The sequence below is a fragment of the Zingiber officinale genome, chromosome 8B (genome assembly GCF_018446385.1).
Source record: "Zingiber officinale cultivar Zhangliang chromosome 8B, Zo_v1.1, whole genome shotgun sequence".
Lineage (NCBI taxonomy): Eukaryota > Viridiplantae > Streptophyta > Magnoliopsida > Zingiberales > Zingiberaceae > Zingiber > Zingiber officinale.
The window spans coordinates 3,403,854-3,417,548 of NC_056001.1; the positions used below are offsets into that span (position 1 = coordinate 3,403,854).

At 41.5% G+C, this 13,695-nt stretch overlaps 1 protein-coding gene across 1 annotated transcript; it reads right to left on the bottom strand.

Annotated features, from left to right (window-relative positions):
• Positions 1-10,267: 10,267 nt before the first annotated feature.
• Positions 10,268-13,671, bottom strand: LOC122014303 (tobamovirus multiplication protein 2B-like). The gene is made up of 4 exons (XM_042570498.1): positions 13,400-13,671; positions 11,069-11,134; positions 10,919-10,983; positions 10,268-10,559 (listed from the first exon to the last, which is right to left on the bottom strand). The coding sequence occupies exons 1-4, from the start codon at positions 13,532-13,534 to the stop codon at positions 10,427-10,429; spliced, it is 399 nt and encodes a 132-aa protein (XP_042426432.1). The 5' UTR covers positions 13,535-13,671; the 3' UTR covers positions 10,268-10,426.
• Between the last annotated feature and the right edge of the window lie 24 nt (positions 13,672-13,695).

Sequence of the window (13,695 nt, forward strand, 5' to 3'; positions counted from 1 at the left end):
GGCGTGAGGGCGACGGTCTATGGACCGATCGGAGGTTCTGATCGGTCCACGCACCGATCAGGCTTGATCGCGACACCGATCGGGGGACCGATCGGTGACAAACAAGCCTCATGCGCCTAGGCCGATCGATGCCTCAGACCGATCAGGGTTCTAGCCGTTGCGACACAACGGTTAGTTTCTTCGCTGTTTCTTCTTCGCAGGTATAAAGGATCGAGGCATCTTCTGTGCGAAAAAAATCTCCTTCTTCCTTCTTGCTGTTCTAAGTGCTGCTGTGCTTGAGCTTTGTTGAGCTCCTCCAAAGCTTCGCGTGAGCTTCCGGCTGGGTTCCTGCTGTTGTAGGCGTCGCGTGAAGTTGCTGCTTCACCTCCAGTCGACAAGAAAGCAAGCAATTGGTAGAGTGCGATTACATTCATATTGTTCTTGCTTCTTGCTGTATTTCTTGTACACTTATCTTGCTGTTGCAAGAGACTCTGTGGTGAGGTTTCTCCACCCACAAGGAGTATATTATTAGCCGGTTCTCCGGGGACTCATCCACCGACGGATTGACTGGACTCGTCCACCTTACGGACACGCCGAGGAGTAGGAGCCCTAATCTCCGAACCTCGTTACATCCATTGAGTTTGAGGTTTGATTTCTTTCCTTGTCGCTTCTATTGTTTTATTTCCGCTGCGCTAACTCGACATTGTAGAAAGAATCGAACGAATTGGGGTCGGCTATTCACACCCCCCTCTCTAGCCGTACGAAAGGATCCTAACAAGTGGTATCAGAGCGAAGGTTCGCTCTTCATCGGATCAACACCCGTGGGAGCAAAGCTAGAGAATGGATCTCTATGGAGAAGATGTCACGATTCAACCCTTCTACGAGTCTCACGACAACTTCACATATTGGAAGGTAAGGATGATGTACTTTCTTAGGACTAATATGTTAAATTGGTTTTGTGTACAAGAAGGTTTTTCCCCTCCGATGGACGAGGAAGGAAAACCTATCAAGAAGAAGGAGTGGACGAAGGAGCAAATCCACAAATCAACCATCAATGATGAGGTAACGAAAATCATTGAATTTTCTTTACCTAATGATGTTTTGTGTAGGGTAGAAGGATACAATAGTGCCAAGGAGTTGTGGAACAACTTGGCCAAACTTCATGAGAAGAACTCCACTTCAAGTCATGAAGAGGAGACAAGTGAGTCATCAAGTAGCTCACTTCATGGAGATAGAGAATTGGGAGTTGAGGGCTACTCAACATCCAAGGAAGAAGAGGAGGAGAGCTCTTCTTCAAGATCGGAGCAAGAAGAAGCATCTACCTCCGGAAGGGATGAGGAAAAGAGCCTTCATCCATCCTCAACCCTAGGTAACTCAAGCATCGTAATTTCAAATAAGTTACATATAATATGCTTTGAGTGTAGGGAGTTTGGGCACTACAAGAGTAAGTGTCCAAGGAGGGTTAGGAAGACTCCACCGGCACCAAAAGTCAAGGGAGCCGGAGTCCCGACACGCAAAGGCAAGGAGCACGTGGTATGCTTCCAATGCAAGCGAAGGGGACATTATCGGAGTCATTGTCCGAGGGGGAGGCAACCTCACAAGGGCAAGAGACCGGGCACATCGATAGGGGGAGCTAAGGCAAACCCTAAGGTAACCTCTAAGGTTCATTTTTGCAATTCTAATAAAATGCATGCTAGGAGTTTTATTGCAATTGCAAATAATGATAAGCATGATAATCTTAGGAATCAATATATGTGCTTAGGTGCCAAACATGTGAGCCTAGAAAAGGATAACCTAGGTAGGAATCCTAAATCAATTAGACACATGCCTAGGAATACCTCAAGGAAGAGTGATAAATCAAAAATTGAGGTATTAGAGAAGGAGAATCAAGTCTTGAAGTCAAGACTTGATACTTTGGAAAAGACTCTTAAGAATTTGGAGAAGTCATCTCTAGGGTTTAAGGGTCAAAAACCAAAGCCCAAGGACAAGAAAGGTTTGGGTCACAAACCTAAGTCCCAAATGGTCAAGCCCACCTATCATAATGTTCCATTCGATTATGGAACAAAACCTAGGGCTAGGAAGACCACCACCAAGGTCACAAGGGGAGTCACCCCTAGAGTTGATCTTGATGAGACCCAAATGACCAAGGCTTTAAAGCCTAAGAGGGTCATTAGGAGGGTTGCTAGGGAAGTCATCCCTAGTGAATTTTTAGTGAACCCAATGAGCTCAAGTAGGTATTGGGTTCCTAGGAGCATTTTCTCTACCCCATAGATGGGTTAGAGAGTGTCAACTCCAATAAGAAGGGTAGTTAACCCAACTTTGAGGAAATTGACACTCAAGGAGCATTTTCAAGGTTTTTGGGAACCTTTGAAAATGAAAGGGGATAATCTTTATCATTCACTCCTTGGAAGAGTAAAGTGTGCCAAAGTGAGAATATTTTAATCTTATTTGGCACAATTTAAGTAAAGAAAAACCATAATTGGGATTTTGGTTTCTCTTAGGGATATATGGGCAATCTAGGATTAGAATTTAAGTTAACTAAGAGATTAAGGATACTTAGATAGGTAATCTAGGTATTTTATTTGTGTTAACTTACCATGGTTGTTTGCCATATGACATGTCATGACATCATGTTTAGTTTTATCATCATTTGAAATGTCATGATAGTGCTAGGCTAGTTTATATGTCATGCTTTATTTAAGTTTTCAAACTTTATGCCATGACATCATGACATTGGCACATGTTTTTACTTATGATATCATTATATGCCATGTCATCATCTCTTGCATTATAATCAATGTAATTGATTTAAGGAAAAACACATTTTGATATTGAGATCAAATTGATGTTTAGAAAATGCATGAGAACTTAGCCTAAGTTGACCTTAACCCATATCTCACATCAAATTGACTTGAATGTGGTTTGATACACCTTAGATGTGTGTGAGATATTAGGATCATGAATTAGGATCAAGGTGCATAGTTCTTGTACCTAGATGAGCCTAATTCAAGAAATTGAGGATCATAGGGAAAGCTTGTGTACAAGTCATGTACATCTAGCCCTAAGATTATGGTCCTAAATTCAAATGGTTTTAAAAGCATTTTAAAATTGATTTGAAAAACCTTGATGAAGCTTTCCTAGTGATAGCATTCATCATTGAACATTGTGATACAAAGTTGAGTTAAAACTTGAACTATTTCAAAGTTTTTGAACTTTGTATCAAGATTTGAAAATGGAAACTATTTTCATAGAAAATTATTTTTCCATGGTAGTGTATGATATGAGGAATGTATCCTCAAAATTTCACAATTTTTCAATTTTCTGGAATTTATTAGGGGTTTCAATTTCGGGAGAAAATCGAAATCCCTGTGATCTGGATCGGTCGGACCGATCCAGAGGGCTGGATCGGCCTTGGACCGATCCAGTCGTGGATCGTCCGGTGACCGATCCGTGAGGTCGATAAGCGTGCCAATGTGTGAAATTCATCGCATGTCTGAAATTTGGTGAAAGTTGGTTTTAGATTTATAAAGGTTTGAAATTCTCCAAGACATTGTTGGTACAATGGTCAAGGGAGTTGGCCTTTAGGGGAGTTTTAACTATTAGTCAAGGGAGTTGACTTTTAGGGGAGTTTTACTCCTTGAGGATTAGTGATATGGGATTATCACTAAGTGGATTATTGAGCTTAGTATCAAGGGAAAATAAGAGTTTCAATGAAAGGTATGGGACTTTCATTAGGAAGAAACTCTTGACCTTGATACCCTCCTTATTCTTTTGATGTGTGTCAAAAAGGGAGAGTGTTCATTGGAGAATTATTGGAGAACCCAAGTTAGGTTATCGGTTTAACCTAAGCTAGGGAAAGAATGTCAAGGAAGAACATTGGAATACTTTTGATGTGTGTCAAAAGGGGAGAATTATTAGAGAACCCAAGTTAGGTTATCGGGTTAACCTAAGGGAGAATGTCCAGAGAATGTTCAAGGAAAGAACATTGGACATTGGAAGATGATTGAAAACCTAAGTTAGGTTATCGGGTTAACCTAACTTGATTATGGTTTTGTCAAACATCAAAAAGGGGGAGATTGTTGGTGCAACCTTAGGTCAAGGTTGACCTGGTTGACCCGACTCGAGTTGACGTGACTCGAGTTGTATTTTGATGTTTGACTTGGGAAGATTGTCGGTGCAACCTTAGGTCAAGGTTGACCTAGTTGTGTTGCATGTTGATGTTTGACACTCGTGAGAGAGTTCTATTCTTGATATGGGACAAGAATAGATGTTTGGGAGATTATGGTGCAACGGGAGATTATTGGTGCAACCATAGGTCAAGGTTTACCTGGTTGACCTGATTCGGGAAAAAGTCCAATTATGGAGACTTGGCAACGGAAAAGCCCACGCAGGGAGCTTGGCACGCGAAAAGTCCAAGTATGGAGCCTTGGCATGGAAAAGTCCAAGCAGGGAGCTTGGCACGGGAAAAGTCCAAGTATGGAGACTTGGCACGGAAAAGTCCAAGCAGGAGCTTAGCACGGAAAAGTCCAAGTATGGAGACTTGGCACGGAAAAGTCCAAGTATGAAGACTTGGCACGGAGAAGTCCCGGTGAGCCAGGCGGTGGAAAGTCCTAACTGGATGTTAGGCGGTTGGAAAGTCCTGTGGAGCTGACAGGGAAAGTCCTAACGGGATGTTAGGCGGTTGGGAAGTCCTGGTGAGTGAGGCAGAGGAAAGTCTGGTGAGTGAAGCCAGATGAAAGTCCCGTGAGTGAAGCCGCAGATTGGAAATCCTGGTGAGTGAGGCGGTGAAAATCCTAGTGAGTGAAGCTAGGTGAATGAGAAAGTCCTAACTGGATGTTAGGCGTGTGGAAATCGTGAGTGAAGCCGGTGAAAATCCTAGTGAGTGAAGCTAGGTGAAAGGTGAAAGTCCCAGTGAGTGAAGCCGGTTAGTGGAAAAGTGAGTGAAGCCGGTGAAAACCCTAGTGAGTGAAGCTAGGTGAAAGTCCCGTGAGTGAAGTCGGGCAAGGGAAAATCCAGATGGATCAAGGGTGATCGGACATCCGTGTTGAGAAGTCCAAGTGAGTGAAGCTTGGCATATGGAGTCGGAGAGGGCTTGGTAGCTCGTTCTCCGAACTAGGTTAGAGGGCACTCTAAACCGAGGAGTTGGATCGGTCCGGTGAGACCGATCAGAACTTGCCTCGATCGGTCCGGTGACCGATCGGGCGTGCTGAATGGCTCAGGCATAATCTGATCGGTCCGAGACCGATCAGAGGCAACGCAACCGCGAGAAGAAACCGTGGATCGGCCGCCACCGATCCATTTGATCGATCGGGCACCGATCGGAATATCGATGGCGTGAGGAGCGATCGGTCTATGGACCGATCAGAGGTTCTGATCGGTCCACGACCGATCAGGGCTTGATCGCGACACCGATCGGCGGGACCGATCAGTGACAAACAAGCCTCATGCGCTTAGGCCGACGGTCAGACCGATCAGGTTCTAGCCGTTGCACAGTTAGTTTCTTCACTGTTTCTTCTTCGCAGTATAAAGGATCGAGGCATCTTCGTGCGAAAAAATCTCCTTCTTCCTTCTTGCCGTTCTAAGTGTGCTTGAGCTTTGTTGAGCTCCTCCAAAGCTTCGCGTGAGCTTCCGGCTGGGTTCCTGCTGTTGTAGGCGTCGCGTGAAGTTGCTGCTTCACCTCCAGTCGACAAGAAAGCAAGCAATTGGTAGAGTGCGATTACATTCATATTGTTCTTGCTTCTTGCTGTATTTCTTGTACACTTATCTTGCTGTTGCAAGAGACTCTGTGGTGAGGTTTCTCCACCCACAAGGAGTATATTATTAGCCGGTTCTCCGGGGACTCATCCACCGACGGATTGACCGGACTCGTCCACCTTACGGACACGCCGAGGAGTAGGAGCCCTAATCTCCGAACCTCGTTACATCCATTGAGTTTGAGGTTTGATTTCTTTCCTTGTCGCTTCTATTGTTTTATTTCCGCTGCGCTAACTCGACATTGTAGAAAGAATCGAACGAATTGGGGTCGGCTATTCACACCCCCCTCTCTAGCCGTACGAAAGGATCCTAACAGTATCTTCATGACCCGGATGGTGAGTTGTCCTCTATGTTGACCAAGTCATCCGAAGTCCTCTGGTCAACAACACCTGCAGCCAGCGACCGGGTTGCCCTGATCCTTGATACCTCGATGCTCGAGGTGGGTCCTGCGAACATATGAGCAGTCAGATATTACTAGAGAAGTAAATCCACGATTAATGAGTACGAGAACGTACCCTGGCCCCGGGGGGGCCGGGGGGGGGGGGGGGGGTGCCATCGGATGACTCGGTGAGCTGATCGCTATGATGATCGAGTCGTCGCGGCCTTGACGGATGGATGGATGTGAGTTAGTTGAGAAGCCGGGTCTGGGAGCGGCGACGTGGAATCCGGTGTAACATGTACCCACAAGGCGGCTTGCAGGCCGGAATACGACACACACTAACGACTCATAGGCTGGCTGGTAAAAGCGTCTCACAATCATAATAGTAATACAAAGAGCAGAACACCACGACTCGATGGCCGGAAACACAACAGATGTCCGGAAACATGGCGTTGGATCGGATCTGCGCCGAAAGCGGAGGGGACAGTGACTATACAGCCGTCGAAGTCGACGGTCGGGAAGCCGGAGTCGGCTGTAATACCGCAGGAAGAGGTGACAGCGGCTGCGATGATCGCTGGAGACGGCGCCGACCACTGGAGGCAACGACGTTGGCCGTAGGAAGCGGCGTCAGCCGCTAGGGGCGGCGGCGGTGGCTGCAGGAGTCTGCATCTAGGCTCCTGGGCGAGGCCGACGTGGAGAAGGGAGAGAGGAGAAGGAAGGCGACGAGAAAGGGGAGTAGAGGTTCCCCTCTTGGTTCGTGGTAGCAGTGGAAAGAAGAACATGAAGAAGCCCTCGGGCTCGGCGACGGCGGAGAGGAGGATGCCACGGTGAGTGCCACGATCGTTAGTCGTCTAGTGTCTTCCATCTTCTCGGATCGGATTCAGGTGACGTTTCCACAGACAGCGCCAAATACGATCCTGCCCGAAAGTCGAAGAGATGAATGCTGGGGATGTGGCGCTCCTGCTGACTTCCGGTGGACTTTGCTCCCGCCTATAACACAAGCAGCGTCAGTGTTGAGCCAGGGAAGGGGTCCCTGGTGATGACCCTCCGACGCTCAAGTCAGTCTCTGGCGAAGCAAGAAGAAGCAAGAACTACAATATAAATCACATGAAAAGCATACCTCCGCCGATGCTTGTGTAGGATCGAAAATAATTTAAATATCCCCAAAATGGTAGTATATTATCCACTTTGGGTCTAAGCCCTCATGATTTTGCTCTTGGGCTCTATCCAAAAGGCCTCATTCCAATGGAGATATCTTTTCTCTTATAAACTTATGATCTTTCCCATGTATTTCCAATGTGGGACTATGTTTGCAACCTTACAACCCCAACAATCCCCCCTCAAACAAAGGACCACAATCTTCCCATGCCCGATCCTCAACCCATCAGGTCTTCCTACCCCTCGATCCACCCAACCTATTAGGACTTCCTTGCCTAGTCGCAACTAGGACTTCCTGCCTGGTGTTTAGTCATTTTGATCCGAACATAGGAGCCCCCGCTTTCTTTGTTCGAGGTCAATATTGTACCCACATGGCTCAATCAGACCATATTTCTTATGCACAGTCAACGGTTAAACCTTTTGGCGGTCCAAGCTCTGATACCAATTGTAGGATTGAAAACAATTTAGATATCTCCACAATGGTATTATATTGTCCACTTTGGGTCTAAGCCCTCATGATTTTGCTCTTGGGCTCTACCCAAAATGTCTCATTCCAATGGAGATATCTTTTCTTTTATAAACTCATGATATTTCCCATGTGTTTTCAATATGAAACTATATTTGCAACCTTCCAACCTCAACAGCTTAGACCCCCTTTATATTGAGCCCCGGAAGCGCCCGTGCACGCTTCCCAAGGTGAGCACGCATCTCAAAGCTTTCTCTGAAAAGACGTGTCAATAAAGTGTCCCTGACACGGTACCTTAACGGCCCAAGCATATATTTGAAATGACAGTAGAAGCTTTTTCCGTACGATTTTCTGTCTGACCATGCCGCCTGTCAGCGGCACTAGCTCCCAAAAGGGCGTCCAAAGATATCCTGCTGTGTCTATTGCTTGGTCGAACGGAATAGCCGCTCGGCTAGAATTCTGCTATCCCTGTGATGTCTGCTGTCTACTGTCACGTCGAGCGGGATAGCCGCTAGGCTAAAAGTCTCATGTCCAAGTGTCGTCCGTTGCTGGGCCGAGCGGGATGATCACTCGGCCGGAAGCCCACTGTCCACATTCTCTATTACTTGGCCGAGCGGGATAGCCGTTCGACGGGCAGGTTACTGTCCGCGTGCTCGGCTGATATCGAGTCTGCTGCTAGGCCGAGCGGAGGAGCCGCTCGGCTCAGCTTCTGCGTGTCCTTTGAGCATTGACTTGATTATTCCTTGTGTCGGTGGGTTGGTGCATAATCCCTCGTCAGAGTATGATTCGCCCGACCGGTCAACACCGTCAACCCGTTGACCGTCTTGACTTTGAACTCCTTTGATTTTCACCGTGATAGCAGGGGTGGGAGGCCCATCGTCATCGCATCATACATTTATTACATTATTTTTAATATTTAGTGCTAATTTTTATTAGAGACTTGATCCTTGATTTTCTTAAAAAGATAATCTCGAATTATATAAAAGAGAAGCACGATCAAAACTTCATTAAAAAAAAAATCTTATCAAGAACTTTCGAACATCCTCGATCCTTTATTTTTCTTAACTTACTTTGAAAAAAAAAATTCTATCGAAAGCCAATGAGCTCGAAATTGCCATCGAATTTCATTCTTCTGATATTTATGTGTTTTATTATAATGGTTTATCCAAGTTATACCAATTTTTTACTGTAAATAAGTTTTCAAAATTATTAAATCTTAAAATAATTTTAAAATTATTAAATCACGTACTTATTTCTAATTTTATCTTATCATTGAAGGTTTTAAATAGCCGAATCAATTTGACTCTATATCGAAATTTCATAATTTTAATCAAATCAATTGACTGATTTTTTTAATCAAAATCAATTTTAGATAAAATTAGTTGATAGACAAAACGACCTCAAATTGATATGAAACTATTTCTATGTGTTTATTTATCTCTTCTGATTATATCCATGCCTTCAAATATCAATTGTTCAAAAAATCGGACTGATAAATCAAATGACCTCGGATTAATATGAAACTAAATCCTATGTATTCGGTTAGTTCTCCGGATTTTAATTTGTGTTTGAAAAATCATTACTCTAATATACTAAGTTAAATTGAAGTTTGAGGACATGAATATAATCAAGAGCGGTAGACAAACACATAAGAACTAGTTTTATGTCAATCCAAAGCCATTTGGTCTATAAGCCAGTTTTAGGAAAAATCGGCTGATGCACCAAATAATCTTAGATTGACATAAAATTCGATCCTATGTGTTCAGCTAGTTCTTTTGATTATATTCATGCCCTCAAATATTAATTTAATTTAATATATTGAGAGTAATAATTTTTTTGAACACGAATATATTTGAAAATTTTAATTTATGTTCAAAAAATCATTACTCTTAATATACAAGGTCAAATTGAAGTCTGAGGGCATGTATATAATCAGGAGAACTAGTCAAACACATAAGCTCTAGTTTCATGTTAATTCGAAGTCGTTTAGTCGTTTGGTTATCAGCAGAATTTTTTGAATAGGAATTAAATTTTTTAAATATATTTGTGTTCAAAAAAGCATTGCTCTCAATATATTAAGTCAAATGTGCATGAATATAATTAGGAGAGATAGCGGAACACGTAGAAATTAGTTTCATGTCAATTCAAAGTTATTTGATTAATCAATCAATTTTAGACAAAACTAACTGATATACCAGATGCCAAATTGATGTTTGAGGGTATAAATATAATAAAGAGAGATAGATGAATACATAAGAATTAATTTCATGTCAACCCGAGATCGTTTGATCTATCAACCAATTTTATCTAAAATTGATTTCGAAAAAAATCAATCCACTAATTTAAACAATCAATCGACTGATTTGATTAAAATTTTGACGTTTCGATACAAAACCAAATTGATTCGACTACATCAAAATATCAATATAAAGATAAAATTAGAAATAGATACAAGTGCAATATGATGCCGTAATTTGATAATTTTAAATTATCCTATGCGATTTGATCATTTTAAAAACTTACCTATGTCGTTGGTTCGGTAAAAAGCTGAAGTTATATCATTTGATGTCTTTTGATACAAGTGCAATATGAAATCAATATGAAAAGATATTCTACGTCGATAGTTACAATTTGGTAATGTTAGCAACTAATCTGCAAGTTAAGGATGAAATTCCAACGCCAGAAGAAGATTAGGCTTCATCGATTTTTGCTGACTCGATTTCTTTTGGCTCTTCACCTTGCCGACTGGCTGGAAATGCATGCTTGAGCTGAGAGTTTTGCATGTTAGAAAGCAACTGGGTGACAGGCATCAGCTGCGTAGCACTGTGGATCAAAAGTTGTAAGAATTAAACTGTGCAAATTCAAGTCTGTATAGTTTGGAGAAATGAAATGTATATAGTTTCTGGATATTAGACATAACATTGCAAGAATGGAGCATGTATAGTTTGGAAATCAAATCAATCATCAGGCATGGCCTGTCAAAGACTTGAAACCAAAATAAGTCATTCTTAAATACTTGGAGGTGGCATGAACACTTTAAACAGTTTAACAAGGGCAATATACTACCTCCTAATAGATTATAAATTCAAAGCAGCAAAACAAACCCTTATATGCACTGTGCACAGATATTTTCCTGAGGTACCAAAAAAAGGATTACTACACAACTGCAATGGAAGCCTGACCTATGCAAGCTGCTTTCTATGTAAGCATCCAAGGAAGAAATGACACGAGGCAGTTGCTCCAGGACCTAAGAGCGATCAGCCAAATCTTGAAATTAAACAACTTCGAAGGTTAATCAATCACAGTTACATCTCAACTGACCAGCTACTTACGTGCCCGGTGTTCTTAATAGTAGATACTTTGGCCAAGAGATTCTTTGGCAGCTTTGCCAATTGAACCTAGAAGAAGAAAAGGAAAAGAGATACACAGGTTAATCAAAAGCGCAATGCAAACACATTGAATAAGCATCACCAATTTCATTAGACAGGAGATAGCAAATCTGCAGATAAATGTTTGTTGAGCAATCGTTACAGAAGTGCTTCCTATTAGTATAGGTCCAAAATAGATTAAGCAACGGTCCAGTGCATAAGTACACAGATGTTAGCTATATAGACATGGCTTTTTTCTGGGAAAATGTTCATACTGGGTTTACAAAAACTACCATTCAAATGCGATTTTATTAAAACTGTATTAAAAGTGCAAGAAACTAAAAAAGATATAATGGACATGACTTAACAAATAATATTGATTAATTAAATATCTATCACAATAATTCTAATATAATTTTATTAATGTTAATTTTGCACATTCTTTGGACCTCATTCTAAAGTTTTGAAGTAATATTAGCTGTGATATCAACACTGGAGAAGAGTAGTTAAAAATATAAATATAAATATACAAATCTAAAACATATTGTAACATTCAAAGTCAAGAAAAATAGGTAGGAGAGTTTTCAAATAGTGAGGATTGAGAAAGGTATAAAAATGAAATACCAAGGGAAAACATATCAATGATATGATATATGACTTTTACAAATTTAAGGAAAAATAATTACTTAAAAGCACTTTCCAAAGCATAGATTGCAATAAATAACTTTTATCTTTTTAACATTTTCTCTCTTTATTGACAAAAGTGCGTTTTCATTACAATTCAAAAACTCAAGGCAACTAGGGCATTTGGATAAAAAAGTGACTCCTTATCACTCTTCTAACCGCACAGAGATTTTATCAACTCTTGCTATGAACTCATTTGTGCAGATAGTTGTGATCGACATGCCTTTGAGGTGATGCTAAGTTGCTTATTCTCTGTTCTATATATGTAAATATACATATACATAAGGTTGAATCCATTAGAGTGGAAGATATAAGCATATAGGGTCATCAAAGAAACTACTCAATCTAATACAAATGCATAGAGCATAACTGAGGGATGATATTCACGTTGCCAATCCCAAACAGTTGTCGCAAACACATATTGAGAATAATGGTCACACACACACAGAGAAAGAGCAAATAACTAAGAATTTGGAATTAGCAATGGAATGGGTGATCCCAAGGAAAAAGTTCTTTCTAATGTAAGGGCATCTTCAATCGTTAAAGCTCTAAATGAGTTTTTTTTTTAATGATTCCAATATGCCACATCAACATTATAAAAACTCATTGAAACATCCCAATAGTTAAAGCTCTAAGTGAGCCTTTTTGTGATTTAATTCATAACATGTAGTTGTATGGCTCCATGCATATTACATCAATTTGATACAAACGAGGAGGTTTGAGTTTTCACTACTGCTCACTTAGAGCAGCACCTCTACAATGGTTCAAGCTTTTTTATTCAACTTTTTTGATTTTAGAAACCTCTTACAAACCTTGCATTGGAGATGCCCTAAGACCCACAATGGGTTAATGTCTGGAGTCTCTTCCGAGGTCTTTTACATTTTTATGTTAAAAATCATTCGCACATGAAGAAACACATAAAATGCATGATGCAAACATATTCAGACAAACATGACCTTAGAGTGCCTAAGGTTCAGAAATTTCCAGTATAGTTTCAACAGTCTTGTAATTATACACCCTTTAAACACTGAACCTTCATGTCCATAGTCTCGAGATACTACTCTCTTCATAGTTGATTTATTCATAATGAACCTTCACGAGGTTAGAGAAATCTCAACAAATTGTGATCTATCTCAACAAAATATAAATGAAATTTTAGTCTTATTTGGTCCAATTTCTTTATATAAATTGAACTTTTCTTCTCTTCATATGCATATCTTGTTAGAATCAAAATCAGGCAAACTGAAACTATCAACAAGAATTGTGACTACACTGCAACTTTCCTAATTATCTAGGATCAGTAACAGAGCTTCATGTAGATAAATGATCAATTGACACAACATAGTACCGAGATTGTTGAAATTGATGATTTCCTAATTGTCGCCCTCTACTTTATCTAAGTTGCAATTCACATTGCGAAATCAACCTACCAGTTCGAGTTTCCACCCGGAATTGTTTTCCACAATTGAAGTTTCTCAATGGCATATTATGCTCAGGAAAATGTTAGTGCAATGCCAACGGGTTATTAGGTAAAAATCTCAGCTACAGGAATTTAGCCGATGCAATATTTTAGAGCATTTAAACATGAGAGAACAAAGAACCTCCCCAAACCTGGGAAGGAGACGACTCCTGCATGAGGCGAAGGAGATTAGAGGTCGACTGCACCGCCTGGCTGATCTGCTCCACCACTCTTGCCTTGGCGCTCCCGTCCACTCTCCGGCCTCCGCTGCCGCTGTTCGCTTCCATCTCTCTCTCTCTCTATCTCCCTCCCGTTTGATCTTAGATTAACTCCTTACGATCGATTTCGCCTTTTGCAGTAGATTAACTCCTTACGATGGACCTCTTCTGGAATACCCTCAAGGAAAGAACCGTCCTCGGAGCGTTTCGACGCTGACACGAATAGGGAA